Source organism: Tasmannia lanceolata, unplaced genomic scaffold, assembly GCF_043159265.1.
Source record: "Tasmannia lanceolata isolate RefF3 unplaced genomic scaffold, GAP_Taslan_0.1 ptg000006l, whole genome shotgun sequence".
Lineage (NCBI taxonomy): Eukaryota > Viridiplantae > Streptophyta > Magnoliopsida > Canellales > Winteraceae > Tasmannia > Tasmannia lanceolata.
The window spans coordinates 33,479,030-33,496,284 of record NW_027518683.1 but is presented as its reverse complement, the minus strand read 5'-3'; the positions used below and the strand labels follow the sequence as shown (position 1 = coordinate 33,496,284).

Here is a 17,255-nt window from a genome sequence, read left to right as displayed (position 1 = left end):
AGCTCAGCTCTACTGTGATAATAAAGCTGCGATTCACATAGCCACCAATCCCGTATTTCATGAGAGAACCAAACATATTTGATTGCCATTTTATTCGCAAGAGAATCCAGAGGGGCGAAATACACGTTTCCTTCACTCGATCTGTGGATTAGTTAGCAGATATTTTTACCAAGTCATTACCTAAGTCAAAGTTAAATGACATTTGTAACAAGCTGGGAATGTATAATATCTACATTCCAACTTGAGGGGGAGTGTTGGATTTAGTGTATTGCCTAAGGGCATAGTTGTCATTTTTGTATTTATCCTATTTAATATAAATACATAAGTGAGGGGGAGATTTTCCCAACTCACTTTTCTCTTCTCTCTATTCTCTCTCAACACAATCATTTGCTGACAAGGCTTATTCTATTTTCAGTATGTATCACCAATTAAAAAAAGCTTTTGGAGAATCTTTTGGAGAATCTTAATGATAGGAAAACTACCTCTATGCATTCCAAAGTACATATCATACAATTCTCAAAGAAAGTGACCGGCCATTAAGAGCTGTGGTTTCTCTGTATCTTCTTCAATCTCTATAGAAACTTCATCTTTGATTTCCTGCACCCTTTTCTCCCAAATGCCATCTATGAGCTTCCATGTCTGATCACTGATAATTTGGGTCTGCATGTGAGAAAAAAGCCAACAGAAACAACTGTGAGCCTCCAACAACGTTGAGGAGTATCTAGACATGATAAAAGATCAAAATATTATTTCACCTCCAAAGGCCGGGGTGCACCAAATGTCGCGAACCCAACATTTCCTGGTGCAAAAGTAACTCTCCCAGGAAGAGAAACACCATGGATTCCCCATCTTCCAGCATAAATGAGAGCGCCATACTCATCAACTGCAGGTACAGGTGGCTGCAGTCATAGACACCAGAAAGATTATGAGTTTCAGGAAAACAACAAATGCAGTTTCAAATGCAACAATTACATTAATTAATGGCAGAGAATGAATGAAAAGCTCATACAAAAAGATTAATTATTACATACATGCTATGACGCTAAGATGAAATACCTTAAGAAACAAGAACCCAATATATTGTTAGGAAGTAAAACTCGATCAAGGCCAACTGAAAAAAGCTATGATTTGTGGACACGGACAGGAGTGTCGCGCGTCGACACGGACATGAAGGGTCGGACACAGCAAACCCCCAAAATTTAGAAACGGGGACACGGCTAAAATAGAAAGTATTATAATCATAATTTGTGGATACGGATTCATGTGTTGAGTTTCGACACGGATTCGAGTTGTCTGACATGGCAACATCTAAAAATCTAGAAATGGTGACACGTACATGCATATAAAATTACTGATATATAAATATTGAATTCATTTAACAAACTAATAAATCTTAGAATTAATCAACTATAATATAAAACAAACATGAGATAATCAAATAACAACGCATTCATCAATTTAATCAAGTTCTCTTCCGTCTCCAATATACAGCAAGAAAGGGAGACCAATATGATACAATGAATATAGTGTTGGAATAAGAGTTAGTTTAGAATTTTAGGTTTAGGGGAGGGGATATAACAACAAATGTTAATAAAGATGAGGTAAAAGAAGAGTTTATAATAAAAAAAAGAGAATAATAAAAGAGGTAAATACAAAAGAGGTAAATAAATGGGGGGCATTTTAGTCATTTTCCTTGGTGTTAAGAGAATGAGAACTATTCTTCCCGAAATTCTTCTCATTGTATCTCTGGGGGCACCGTTTGCACGCTTCTTTTGGTGGAACAACCGACTCTTCAATAAAACGCTCTCCAGTAAAATGGCCATCACAATCTACCGATATTTTCATTGTTTTCTTTGTTATCTTACTGGAAAGAAAGGTCGAACCTATTTCCTTCGTTTTTATTAAAGGAGCTTCCAAGTCCATTTTTTTTCCTTTTTTCCAAAGAAGCACAAGCTTTCAAATCCATTTTCGCTTCTTTGGAAGGAGGAGCTTCTGATTCCATTCCCTCGCTGCACTTTTGCTTCTTCTTTAACGCCTTTTCACCTTCCACATCAACATTAATAGGGCTTTCAACATATCCGTTGACATTTTCTGAAGATTTCGGAACCTTTGTGATCCTTTTAAGGCGTTTTTCGGAAGACATTGCAAAGCACGGAGGCTTAGGGTTTTGGGAGAAGAAAACGAAGTCGAGCTGCTGTGGAGAGAGACGGTAAAGAGAAAGAGTTGAGTAGTGGGACTCCTCTTTCCTCCAGAGCCTTCGCTTTTCTTCTTTTTTACTGGGACTCTTTTTTCTTTCTCTCCTTCATTCTATAAATATAAGGAGCACATGGACTGGTTTCGTGAACGAGAGTTACTCTTCTTAGTTCTTTTCACAATCTTTCTTCTCACCAACAACAAGGTATTTTGTTTTATTTTCTGAAATTTTGTTTCCTTCTTCCTTTTAGCAGCAGATCTCTATTGAGTTTCCTGAAATTCCTTTAGAAAGACCTGCAATTCCTCCATGCTTTCTAAATAAATTATCTCTCGTACAAAAGGTAATAAGTAACCACAAAAAAACAATGCTACGTTTGTAAGCAGTGTCTCGTTCTGAAGTTCAAGAAACAGAATGAAAAATGTACCTGAGGTATTCGTGGAGCCTTCCTGTATATATCCCAAATTTTATCTGCCTTAATTTCTCCTTTTTCAAGTAAAATATCTGCACTTGATGTCAGAGTTTATAATTGATCAGCACTCGGCACAAATATTTAGAAATATACGTACATAAAAAATATGCCCACAACTATATGCCAACATATAGTCCTTGCAATTTGGTTCATCCATAATAAGTTTAAGCTATGCATTTTCATGCTCCTTTTGAAATACATAATCCATGAAGTGGCTAGACAATAGAATGAATTTGAAAGACACTTGAGAACAATGGATCAATATGACCTGTGATGGTCTCAACAGCTGAATGATATTCCCTCAGCACAGAACAACATTTGTCTACAGAAAAACGCATGTATTCATCTCTGAGCGCTTCCAGTTTTGCTGCTAGCTGGGAACAAACACTCAAAAATAATGTGTTAGACAAAAGTAGGAGATTGCCTAATTGCAAAACTAAGCCCTACAAAAAAGAAAGATGTGGTGGTGGAATTTAATGAGCCTACATTTGGTACAAGATCACTTTGATTTCTGTAATATGCTTTTCCAAATGCTGTCATTCCTGTCTGTAGGATTAAAAATTCTGCAAGCCTAGAAGCTTCTGCTGTAGCCTTTGCAGAAATCCAACACAAGTTGTCTACCCCGAACATTTCCTCCTCAATTACCCTAGCTGCTCATTTCAGCACTATTAAGCCAAGACTGATAAATACTTCAAAAGAAGTTTCGAAAATTACTTGAAAAGAAATTTTCAAAAAATAGATAAAACAAATGAAGCAAAAGACTACTAAATAATAAAAAAACAAAAATTACAATGAACCTACCATTGATAAAAACATTAAAATGAGCCAATAAATAAAGTATCGTGCTCAGTAAATATGAATCATCGCTCTTGCGAAACACTTATACAGGATGATGTCATAACAAGTCATTAGCTAATATATGATTTGCAGTAATGCGTGTGCAGTTGCAGTAGTGAGTCCAGAAGCTGGGGTGGACATGGCAGTTCCCAATCAATAACTCAAAAACCGGGAGCACTACTAAACATCAACATGAGATGTATTAGTCACTGAAATTTATATTAGTAGTAAAAATTAAAGCTAATTAATATTTAAAGTACTTGTGGTTATAAAAAATACTGATATATTCTAATTCAATAGAATCCAAAATTATAAAAGTGGAAGTGATATGATAAGTTAAATGAATATTTAATTGATATTTAAAAGTAACTGTGTTTATAAAAGCAATGATATATTCTAATTCAATAGAATCCAAAATTACAAAGGTGGATGGGATATGTTGAAGGAATTTTAGAAATGGTAATTGGTGCTTGGGAGGGAGGAGGTTCCAAAACAGAAATAGGTAAAGATCAAAATCATGTTGTTAATTTATTCACAATACCTCATGTCTATTACCTTTCCATTACATATGTTAGAAGGGTATTACCGTCTTTGTATGTAACCCTATATATATATATATATATATATATATATATATATACTGTGAGTGGTCTTGACAGACTCACTTTCTCCATCACTTCTCTTCACCTCTTCTACTACTTCGTCCATGGAAACCAAGATACATCGAACATGGTATCAAAGCTCCAGGTTCTAATCCCGAAGTGTTAAAGCTACAAAAAAAAAAAGCACCCCCACCCCTCCGAATAACCGTCGCCCCCTCCCTATCCCCTCACCATTGCCCCCCCCCCCCCCACAAACCCCATCACCGCCGGCCCTTGCGGCCCCCTCCCTTCCTCACAAAAACCCAGTTTGGGCTTTTTTCCCCTCCATCCATATTTTTTTAGAGCTTTCCCACCTTTGATGGTCTGAATATTCCCCTATTCCTATTGTTGTTGTGGGCCTCCAGATCTACCATGTTCGTCGGTTGGTTGGTTGCTTGTGTTCACGGCTTTCATCCATTACGGGGTCGTGTGCTGTTGTGTTGAGCTGATTGTTTATCGCCCTGGTAATCTTCTTCTTCGTTGTTGTTGGTTGATTTCGTTTCTTCGATATTTGTGTTTTTAATGGTTACTCCTTCCGGATCTACCTCGATGGAGCTTTCTATGGTTCAAATGACGTCCATCAAATTGGATGCTTCCAATTATCCCTCGTGGCGTAGGGCAGTTGAGATGTTCCTTTTGGCTCGTGGCAAAGTTGATTATCTTGAAAATGATGCTCCTCCTGTTGATGATAAACTGTATAGCAAATGGCACCACGAGGATGCGCATATTCAAACCCTCTTGTTCAACAGTGTTGAGAGAAAGATTTAGAGAAGAGAAAAGTTCAGATAGAGAGAATGACTCCCCCTCACGAAACTATTTATATAAGTGGAGGATGTACAATGACAATAATACCCTAATGACCTATATTTATTTTAACACTCCCCCTCAAGCTAGAATGTAAAAATTATACATTCCTAGCTTGTTACAAATATCACTCAACTTTGCTTTACTTAATGGCTTTGTGAACATATCAGCCAACTGATCTGTAGACCGAATAAAGACAGTACAAATCTCTCCTTTCTGAATCCTCTGAAGAATGAAGTGACGATCGACTTCGTGTGTTTGGTGCGTTCATGAAAGACTGGATTTGTTGCAATGTAGATAGCAGCCTTATTATCACAATACAACTGTGAAGGTGATGTAGATATGACCCCGATCTCAGATAAAAGCGATCTCAACCAGATAATCTCTGTACTCGGGTGTGCCATCGCTCTATATTCTGCCTCAGCACTAGACTTGGCAATGACATCCTGCTTTTTGCTCTTCCACGATACTAGGTTACCTCCTACAAAGGTACAGTACCCAGTAGTTGATCTCCTACTAGGTTACCTTCAATTCGCATATGACCATGTCTCTTGAATAATAGACCTTTTCCAAGTGCACCCTTTAGGTATTTAAGAATCTGTATTACCGCATTCCAGTGTGAGGTACGTGGGGAGCTCATGTACTGACTAACCACCCCTACAGCATAAGATATATCTGGGCGAGTGACTGTAAGGTATATATGCTTACCTACCAGTCTTCTATATCTGCTCAGGTTTTCCAACAGATCCCCTTCCTCTGGAATTAGCTATACATTGGGATCCATAGGTGCAGATACAGGTTTTACTCCAAGATTTCATGTTTCTTCCAGTAAGTCCAACACATATTTCCACCCGATTAGACAGATTATCCTCCGGAGGAAAGAGTGATAGTGGTGGAGAGAAGTACTCAGGTCTCCTTTTGTGCCCGTGATTGATGCAATAAACAAAAGTTGGTGAGTGCTTATATTGAGTTATGGACTGGTCAGCCCTTGAAGTTATGGGGTGGATCTGGAGGTGGGAATCGACGTGGTTCTGGCAGAGAGGAATGTACTACTCCTGTTGAGGAGAGCCCTGCGAGTCATAATAAAAAGGAACTATTGAATCATTGGTATTCTCAATTGGCGCATTTACTAATTCAGGGTCCAACACATATTTCCTCTGTGATAGAGATATCCCATGAGAGGAATATGCCACCTCTATCCCAAGAAAATACCTGAGACGGCCCACGTCCTTTGTAGCAAACTCTTTTTGTAAGAAAGTCTTCAATCTCTATATTCCCCCTGAGTTACTACCTTAATGACGATGTCGTCAACATACACAATCAATAGAATGCACCCTGCAGAAGACTGGTGACTGAACACTGAATGGTCTGCTGCACACTGTCTACGCCCAAAGCGCTTGACAGCCTCACTGAATCTACCAAACCATGCCCGTGGAGATTGTTTCAAACCATACAGTGATTTCTTAAGGCGACAAACAGAGGAGGACATCTCCCCCTGAGCAGCATACCCTGGAGGCTGCTCCATACAAACTTCCTAGTGGAGGTCGCCATGTAAAAAGGCATTCTTGACGTCTAACTAATGTAGGGCCCAACCATTATCAACTGCCATGGAGAGTATCACTCGCACTGAAGGAATCTTCGCAACTGGTGAGAATGTCTCATGGTAGTCAACCCCAAATGTTTGAGTACAACCCTTGGCAACCAGACGGACCTTCAACCTTTCAACTGTCCCATCAGGTAAATACTTGATGGAGAACACCCAACGACGGCCTACCGATCGAGCACCAGCAGGAAGAGGAACAAGATCCCATGTCTGGTTCGAACAAGATCCCAGTCTTTTTCTTTACCTACTTTAGCTGATGGGATTTATCACTCCTATCTCAGGAGTTAGGGTCGCCTCGCTTTCCTCTGGTCTTTCTTTATCCTCTGTATTATGTGTTCCTACATTTCCTTTTAATTTACTTTTTGTTAGTCAGTTACCCAAAAATCTGAATTCTTCTGTGTTTTCCCCTTTGTCTGTTTTTCAGGATCTGATGACTAGGAGGACGATTGGTTCGGGACGTGAGGTGACCGGTCTTTATTACATGGAAAGTTGAAGACCATTGTTGCTTTACGTAGCTCGGTTGACACCTTCCAGTGACACTGCCAATTGGGACATCCACCTGTCGACAAATTGCGTCGCTCTGACCTTGTTTCGAATCTCGTTTCATTGTTTTGTTTTGAGTCCTGGGAGTTGGGCAAGCACCATCATGTCATTCCCATCGCGTTTAGTAAGTCGGGTTGCATGCCCTTTTGAGTTAGTACATTCTGATGTTTGGGGTCCTTGTTGAACCTCTTCTTTATTTGGATTTAAGTATTTTGTCATATCAGTTGATGATTACTCTCGTATGACATGGTTATTTTTAATGAAGGATCGTTCTGAGTTGTTCTATGTTTTTCACACCTGTTATCAAGAAATTTGTAACCAATATAATTGCTCTATTAGATGTTTGCGTACTAACAATGCCAGAGAAGACTTCTCCTCTACTTCTGGAATTCGTTTGTTTCTAGAGTCACATGGTATTCTCCATCAGTCATCGTCTGCATATACTGCATAGCAAAATGGGATTGCTGAGAAAAAGTTGAGGTATTTACGGGACATAGCCCTCACCCTTCTATTTCATATGAAGGTTCTCAAGTGTTTCCTTCTTAATTGTCTTCCCTCCTCGGTGTTGGATGGTTTTTCCCCCTTTTCGGTCCTTCACACTTCGGGCTTTGTTCATAAGTTGGCTCCTGGCCTGCATAAGTTAGATGCATGTTCTTAAAAATGTGTCTTTCTTTACTACTCTTGCACACAGAAAGGGTACAAGTGTCACAGTCCTACCTTACAGCGATCCTTTGTCTAAGTTGATGTCACCTTTTTTTAGGACACCTCGTATTTTTCTCATTGTGATACTGACCTTGTTCATGAGACTGGTTTGCCTCTCCCTATACCAAATTATGTTGTGCCAGTTCAGCCTTCACATTTGCAAGTTTATTCTCGTGGTCCTTGCCAGATTGTGATCGTTGATCAAACTATTTCTACTTTAGCGTCATCTCACACTGATCCACCTCAATCTCGCAGATCCGCCTCAAGTAATGAGCTTCACTCTGTTTCTGTTGAGACCCGTATTGCTTCTCAGACTTGCTCTCATTGTGTGTCCTATGACCGTGTTTCTCCATCTTACATGAGTTTTCTTTCTTCTTTATCATCTACTGCTCTCCCTAAGTCTGTTGCAGAGGCATTAGCTCAGCCAAGTTGGTATTCTACTATGGAGGCTGAGATGGAGGCTCTTTACTCTAACCATACATGGGAGCTGGTTCCACTACCTAAGGGTGCCCAATTTGTTGGTTGTCATTCGGTGTTTTCTATGAAGTATTTACCAGACGGTATAGTGGATCGTTTGAAAGCCCGTTTGGTTGCTAAGGTCTATACCCAAACTTTGGTGTGGACTATATGGAGACCTTTCCTCCAGTAGCCAAGATACCTTCTATTTGTGTGTTTATCTCCTCAACAGTTAACCGTGGTTGGCCTCTCTATCAGTTGGATGTGAAAAATGCATTCTTACATGGTGACATCTCTGAAGAGATGTATATGGAGCAAACTCCTAAGTTTGCTGCTCAGGGGGGAGATTGGTTCTCTATGTCGCCTCCGTTAGTCGTTACATGGCCTGAAGTAGTCTCCACGAGCCTGGTTTGGTAGATTCTGCATCCAGTTGATCACTTGGTATCCAGTGCCTATTCTAATGCTGGCTATATCCTATTGATTGTGTATGTGGATGGCACTGTTATTACTACGGATGATAAGACAGGTATTGAGCGACTTAAAATGTTCCTTCAGACGGAATTTAGCAACAAAGACCTAAGACGACTTCGGTATTTTCTGGGTATGGAGGTAACATATTCACAAGGTGATCTTTCATTATCACAAAGGAAGTATGTTCTTGACATATTAGAGACGGGCTCCTTACGAAAAAAAAGCCTGCTAAGGTTCATATGGCCCCAATGTGAAGCTCTATCTATATCAGGAGTTGTTAGAGGACCTTGGCAAATATATGAGGCTTGTTTGTAAACTGACGTAGATTGGTATTCCTTGTTCATCCCTAGCATCTTTGCAATGTGACAACAAGGCGGCACTTCATTTTGCTTCCAATCCAGTGTTTTCCATGAGGGTGAAGCATATTGAAGTAGATTGTCACTCCGTTCGCGAAAAGCTCCAAAGAGGGGAGATCAACACTACATTCCTCAGTCTGGAGATCAGCTAGCCTTCTGATGTAGATCGGTATTCCTTGTTCATCTCTAGCATTTTTGCATTGTGACAACAAGGCAGCACTTCATATTGCTTCCAATCCAGTGTTCCATGAGAGGACGAAACATATTGAAGTAGATTGTCACTTAGTTCGCGAAAAGCTCCGAAGAGGAGAGATCAGCACTACCATCACTCGGTCTAGAGACCAGCTAGCCGATGTATTTACTAAACCATTGGGGAAGTCCAGGTTGAGAGATATGTAACAAGCTAGGGTAGTATGACGTAGACACTCCAACTTGAAGGGGAATGTTAGAAGGGTATTACCGTTTTTGTATGTAACCCTAAGTGTGTGTGTGTGTGTGTGTGTGTTTTATATATATATATATAGCAGAAGAGAAATTGGAGAATTATTGTCCATTTAACACGTCAGTGTGCTTGATTTTTACGCTTTTTTGCCCTCCCCACTTATCTCTACATACTATCTATGAGGGTAAAATAGACATTTAATTCACCCGAAATATAGCAGTCATCATTACTCTTTTACCATCATCATTACTCTTTTACCATTAACCCCTTTGCTGATATCTAACATCTAACTCTATGAGAAATTATTTGGGGGTAAAATCGTAATCTACATACAAAAAGTACCAACACAGGTACCTGTCTATGACAATCACGGAAAAAAAACTACCGAGAAGAGGTAAAGACATATGGCAATGACGAAATAACTACTTTATATTACTCATGCAAGACACTTGCCAAATATTGACAGATTCCAGGCACTTGAAGAGGAACAACAATTGTTGAAACCTCTCTCGATTGGAGAGCTAGGATCAGCCTATATCGATTGGAGGGCTAGGATCAACCTATGGAAATGATTTTACGGGTACAACCAATTGATGTTGTGTTCCATCACATGGACGGTTTGGATCAACCTATAAAGCCACATAATTTCAATCTTACCCCCCTCCTTTATGCTTTTTTAATAAAAAAATCTATAGGGTGATCTTAACCATCTGAGTTAAGAGGAACAACATATTATGGAAACCTCTATAGATTGGAGGGTTAGGATCAGCCTATTGAAATGATTTTTAGGGCACAACCTACTGATGTTGTGTTCCATCACATGGACGGTTTGGATCAACCTATGATGTGGTCTGTACAGTTCTTTGTCGGCCCGTGCATCGCACGGGGTTTTTTCACTAGTATCTACTACTCTATAGCAGAAGAGAAAAGAAGAGAATTTTTTGAATTTTAAAAAAATTCTATGAGAATTACACATCACTTTTTTTGACTTTTTTTAACAAAGGCACCCATTCAACCCACATATTTTCAATCCTACCCCCTCCTTTATGCTTTTTAACAAAGGCACCCATTAAAGCCACATAATTTCAATCTTACCCCCCTCCTTTATGCTTTTTTAATAAAAAATCTATAGGGTGATCTTAACCATCCAATTTAAGAGGAACAACATATTATGGAAACCTCTATAGATTGGAGGGCTAGGATCAGCCTATGGAAATGATTTTACGGGCACAACCTATTTCTGTTGTGTTCCATCACATGCACGGTTCGGATCAACCTATGAGGTGGTCCGTACAGTTCTTCGTCAGCCCATGCATCGCACGGGGTTTCTTCTCCTTTATGTTTTTTTAATAAAAAATCTATAGGGTGATCTTAACCATCCGATTTAAGAGGAACAACATATTATGGAAACCTCTATAGATTGGAGGGCTAGGATCAGCCAATGGAAATGATTTTACGGGCACAACCTATTTCTGTTGTGTTCCATCACATGGACGGTTTGGATCAACCTATGATGTGGTCCGTACAATTCTTTGTGGGGGTTTTTTACAAGTGTGTGTATATATATATATATTTCATATTTTGTGGATGGTCTTGACCATAGTTACTGGAAACTCCTTAGGCAGGTGGGAAACTCAAAGTACATATATATATATATATATATATATATATATATATATATATGAGGAAAATGATTGTGAGCTTGAAGCTCATATAGCTTATATGAGCTTGAGGGCCCAAACACATGGGTCCCACATTTTTTGTGGTGATCTAAACCATTCATTTGCAAGGCCTCATCATAGATAGGGTGTGTACCAAAAATCAGCTCCATTGGATCATCCTAACCCCTCCAAAAGCTAGGGCAAAAATGGGCAGATTTGTGGAAAATGATGTCTGTCTATTTTGCCCTCCACTTTTGGATGGGTTAGGATGATCCTAGGGAGCTGATTTTTTTAACACACCCTATCTACGTAAGGGCCTTTCAAATGAATGCTTTGGATCATCCTAACAATGTGGGCCCACATGTGTTTGGGCCCTCAAGCTCATATAAGCTATATGAGCTTCAAGCTCACAATCATTTTCCTCTATATATATATATTGTGGGTGGTCTTGACCCTAAGTGGGTGTGTGTAATGGAAATGTAATAGAAGGATTCCTTTTTCGTATTCAAAGCGGAACGAAACTCCTTTCCTTAAAGTCTAAATGTGGAACTCCTTTTCTATATAGGCGAACTCAAACCGTGGATAGCTGTATTAGGGAGGCCCTTATCTATAGCTTTGTAGGGCATTAAAGTACAAGACCATCATGTCCTTAGATTCTCTGATATCACAATATGGTTGCTTTGAGTTTGCTAAACAGTTTTTCCATTCATTTGGGAACTCTTTTAGCATCACCCTTTCCTCCATGGCGAGATCCGCAGACTCCCTCATTGAGATTGCTTGCACCTAAGCAATACGACCTTGCTTGGGAGCTTTTCTGTCTCGAATATCGCCAAAGATTTCTTTGTTCCGGACTCTAAGAGCCTATTTTGACAACTTTAGCTTCTTCAAAATCCTATATATCCGTGTCGAACATGTGTCAGGTTCCAATACGTTGAGATTGTTTGCAGCATTGCTAGATCTTTTTTATATGTTATTTTTTTCCTGAATACTACTATCACTACTTTACAATTACCGCATGTTTACAGTTTTATCCATCCTAATAGTAAGATTTTATATATGCAAATAAAATATTACATTTACTTAGGCTATTTAAGTTTTCTATCTATTACTTGTTAAAAGCATATTATTATGTAAAAAAATTAACCGAAGCCAGCACTTGATATCCGTGTCAGATTCCTACACTCATACTCATATTGATGCAACATAGGTTTGGACTTTGCAGGGACAATTGGATTGGATCCGGGTTTTGAGATAGTTTGATGATGCTTTATATGTCACAAAACAATACATGAGTGTCCAACCTCACATGAGTGTCCTGCATTAGATGTATTAGCTATGTGAGCTCTAAAGTGGTTGTGCCCATTGTTATATACTCTACTTTTGCACTTCAAAAGAGTTCTGCACCATGAACTTTGTACTGCACAGATCACTTATATGGGCCCCAGAAAGTCACGTAGGAGGAAATGAAGAAAGAGAAAGCGAAGAAATAGAATATGAGAAAATATGAAATTCTGAACTCAAAATTCAGGAATGAAAAGGCGTCGAATTTTCTTTGTATTGCATCTGAAATAAATCATCTCTATTCCCATCCTTTGACTCCTTTACAGACTAGACTTTTGGGTTTTTCAGCCAACTAACTTCAATTCAAATATGTATGAAGTATTAAAATTTGATCTTGGATAAATAGATCCATTTATCCCAGTTCCGTAAGTTTGTTTCTTTACTTCTTTACTTTATTTCACAGAAGTTGTGAGTTCACCAGATTTCAGTTGTGAGTTCACCAGATTTCCTGCGACACAAGAAGTATCTTCTTAATGAAAAAGAAAAAATATATTGATAAAAATATGGATGGTCTAATGTTCCCATCCCAATGGACAGGTGTGGAAACTAAAATTGCAAACCACGATCGAATCCATGGAAGCATTGGTTTATGCATTCCTGTTACGAATAAATATTCATTTTTTTAGAGGTTAGGTTTCATATGTATATAGAGGGCGAGCCTTGGTGCAACGGTAAGGTTGCCCCATTGTGACCTAGTGGTCACGAGTTCAAGTCACGGAAACAGCCTCTCTGCAAAGCAGGGGTAATGCTGCGTACATCAAGCCCTCCCCAGACCCCACAATGACGGGAGCCTCGTGCACTGGGCCGCCCTTTTTTTTTAGGTTTCATATGTATATAATTCTTTTATTATATGAGATCAAAAAGAAGAAATGGCAAGAGAAATTGTCTCTAGATATAGGAATTAACGATGTGGGATTTGATCGAAATTATGATTTTACATATTCGGAATGAGAAACTGACATCCCAGTCTGTCTAGTCAATCCTCCAGGACCCAAAAGATTCCATAAGAAATTGCGAGGAGTAAGTCTAAAGGTGTTATTCTTCAGGATTCAGGGAGTAAGTGCAGTCATTTGCTTATTATGGCATAAATCATGTAGTTCGTCAGATTTTATTTAATATGCAAAATAATAGTAGGTATTTTCTTTGGTCTCCTTTCTTTCTTTTGTAAGATTTTCTTCAATCTATTCTCTGGAAGAACTCCCCCCTTTTATGTTACAGAATAAACAGCCAAGGAAATCAATTTATTTGCATTGACAGGCCCATATCCTTGCTTTTCTATCAATCTCTAATTCTAATCTTCCTCCCCAATCTGATTTAAAATGATGGTACCTCTCTTCCGATTTAAAATCGTGGTATAACACGTATCCCCCTTTGTTCTGGTCATGGAATAGATGAAATAAATCAAAAAATGAACTTTTGTTAAGAAATTATAAAAACTATAAACCCTATGGGTTGACGCCACAGATTCCATCCCCAAAACCCATATTTTGACTGTGCCTCAACTATATCAATTGTACTTGAACTGAATCATCCCATGATGAAAATAGAATAACCATAACCCCTTTTTCATGACCACATATCTTTCTTGCTGAAATCTTTCTCCTGTTACATGAATCAAATGTTTCGTTTCATCCGGGAATAGCCATCACTTACTCAACCTTCGACACTCATACTTATATTGATTATTATCATGGAAGACTAGGTTGTGCGATTGTTTGATGACCAATCGAATGTCACAAAACAACACGAGTGTCCAACCTGACATAGAACTCTTGCATAAGATGTCACAGCCACATAGCACTATAGCGGTTGGGTCCGCTGCACTATACTCGACTTTTGTACTTTATCGGGCTATCTTCAAGCACATGAAAATTGAAGACGTCGGTGAACAGTGATGCAAACAGATTGGTCCGGGAAGGTGTTAGTACAGTGGCTCTAGAGATCTTTGATTTCCTCCCTCCCTGAGGGCCCTTGTTATTATTGTTGTTTGTCTTTTTTTTCTTTTCTGACCATCTCAGTCGTGGGAGCCTTTTCACCATATTTAATAAAGCTTTCTTGATCATTCAAAAAAAATGAGAGGCAATTATTTAAATATAATGACTTTGATATTAACATAGTATAAAGGGGGAAGTCGTGAGTCAAGTCTTTTCACTTTTCCCATCTTGTTCCGACCATCTTGGTCGTGGGAGCCTTTTCACCATTTTTAATAAATCTTTCTTGACCATTCAAGAAAAAAATGAGTGGCAATTATGTAAATATAATGACTTTGATATTAATCCTTACTATACTAAAAGCGAGAATCTTTAAGTTTTCGGCACGTTCTATAGCACAAATTCTCCCCGTGTCCTGTACACTGCTTGTTATTCTTTGGTAAATGTTAACTAAGCTGATGGTTTTTTCGTCATTTCATTGCCCACTTGCCCCTGAATAACCGTCCAAAAATCACCGCTTTCCTCTTCTCCTCACGTGTTATGAACACAGGTTTCCCTCTCATCAACCGACACCTATGGGGGAACACCTGTCCTCCAAGTCGAGCTTGGTGTCGCATCCTCCGATGAATTTTTTTCCTCAATTGTAGGGTTTACTTTATTTTTATAGATTTGTTGCTTGTAATTCCATTTTAATGGAGAGATTTCGCTTTGCATTTTTTTAATGGTGATCTATAATTTATTGAGGTAGAAAAATTGCAGACGTTTCTCTATTTGCTTGGAACTTCATTGTGTAAAATGTTTTTTAAACTGAATTATAGAGTTACTTTTTTCTTAATTGAAAATTTTGGTTCTCTTCTTTGACGTCATTACTTGGTAATAAATGGAAAAGGGTAAGGCCCAGGCATCCTTTTTACGGCATATTGACTGGGCAAATTAAATAGAAGCAAGTGGCAAATCCCAAAAGGCAGCTCTATTTGTGATCAATACAACCTAAGAAGCACGGGTACTCTCCGGAGGCCCACGTACCCGTGTCGGGTGCGTATCGAGTATGGGTGCACTTGGGTACTTTTTGGGTGCGTACCGGGTACGCACCTAGGTTTGTGTACGTATCGGGTGCGCACCCGGTTCAAATTAAATTGAAAATTACAGATTTAAAATAGAGGGGCTGTCCCAATTAACAAAGAGGGGTTGAATATATCAAAATATCTATAATATATATATATATATATATATATATATATATATCCCGTAATTAAAAACCTAACAACTTAGAGATAATATTAGATTTTGGTAAGTAATATTAGATTTTGGTGATGTTATTGTTATTTGATTGTTCTCCAATTAAATTGTTTGAATTCTTTAACAAAATATTTTATTTTTTATTTTTATAAATATATAATAAAATATAAAAATATATTATATTTAGCGTACCCCCAACGTACCTATATCCTTCTTTTTTTTCAAATCACGTACCCGTATCCGTGCCCATAGAAATGAGATGGGATGATTTAATTATCTGAGAGCTTTCTTACACACCAAAGCATTCGAATATTATAATTTTTTATACCATGATGCATGTTACGTATTTTTTAGTATTAAATAAATCAGCTATTTTTTATCTGGTACAACCTTTTTAGTTTGGTAGGATAAGGTTTATCTTTATAAATAAAGCCACTACAGGCTATCTTTTAGGGTTGTTAGCTATCTTTTAAGAATTATCTAGATCTACTACGTGTATATTGTAGTTGTATTTAAGAAGTTATGAATAATAGAAATGGCAGCAGAGATTTTATTTGTGTTCCCCTTTATCTTGGTGCAATCTCCCATATGAGATTACTCTACTTCTTTCCACTTCAACAGTGCCTTGTGAGACACTATAGCTCAAGGACACAAGAAACGCTTCCTCATTGAGGAATTTATTTTTTTGAATGTAACAATTGGTATAGAGCAGCACGATCCCGTAGCATTCAAAGGAACAATGGATCGTTGGGAGGAGAATATACGAGAGATCAAAAGGCTTCTTGTTTCATTAAGTGCCAGCTACGATCGTATGGCGTCGGCATTCGTCCTAAAGCTAGAGAAGCCTCCATGTCTGAAGAAGAGAGAAAATTTTAATTCATGCAGCAAGAGCAATGTCGAAAAAGCTTCCACGGAGAAAAAAAAAGAAGAAACAAAAGAAGGAAAGAAAAGAAGAGGGCGAGAAATCAGAAAGAAGAAAAAGAGAAAGAGCCTCAAAAGAAAAGCGTAGATGATTATCAGCGTCGTCAATTCCGACAAGGGTGTAGGCGAAAATTTTATCGTTTCGCTGCATTTGCTCAATGTCATCGAAAAGATCCTCACGCACGGCCATCCGTTCGTCAACATTCTGATCATTTCAAAACGACACAACAAAGGAGCTTGGATGAACGATGGGATAAGATCGATTTGAAAGGGAAGCTGCCTCAATCCCTTCTGACAACATACGAAATAGCGACTAATCACAAGACTAAGAGAATGAGAAAGGGAAAGAGAACGAAAAAGAAAAAGAGAAATAAGACTTTCTGAAAGTGCGATTTGTCACCAACTTCTAGTGCATAATCTTCAACCTTGAGGACAAGGTTGATTTCAAGAGGGGAGGAATGTTACGTATTTTTTTAGTATTAAATAAATCAGCTATTTTTTTTATCTGGTAGAATATTTTTAGTTTGGTAGGATAAGTTTTTTCTTTGTAAATAAAGCCACTACACGCTATCTTTTAGGGTTGTTAGCTATCTTTTAGGAATTATCTAGATCTACTACGTGTATTTTGCAGTTGTATTTAAGAA

General features: G+C 38.4%; 1 protein-coding gene across 3 annotated transcripts in view; it reads right to left on the bottom strand.

Annotated features, from left to right (window-relative positions):
• The window catches only part of EMB3144 (AAA-type ATPase family protein), a 91,371-nt gene that overhangs the window by 17,711 nt on the left and 56,405 nt on the right, over positions 1-17,255 (bottom strand). For all 3 annotated transcript variants that reach the window (XR_013251599.1, XR_013251598.1, XM_077383071.1), the window contains exons 12-16: positions 3,150-3,313; positions 2,932-3,037; positions 2,619-2,695; positions 756-899; positions 483-660 (exon numbers count right to left, since the gene is read on the bottom strand). Coding sequence is in view for 1 of the 3 variants with exons in the window: in XM_077383071.1 (XP_077239186.1) it covers positions 517-660; positions 756-899; positions 2,619-2,695; positions 2,932-3,037; positions 3,150-3,313 (635 nt within the window). In the remaining 2 variants the exon portion in view is untranslated. The remainder of the gene's footprint in view (positions 1-482; positions 661-755; positions 900-2,618; positions 2,696-2,931; positions 3,038-3,149; positions 3,314-17,255) is intronic.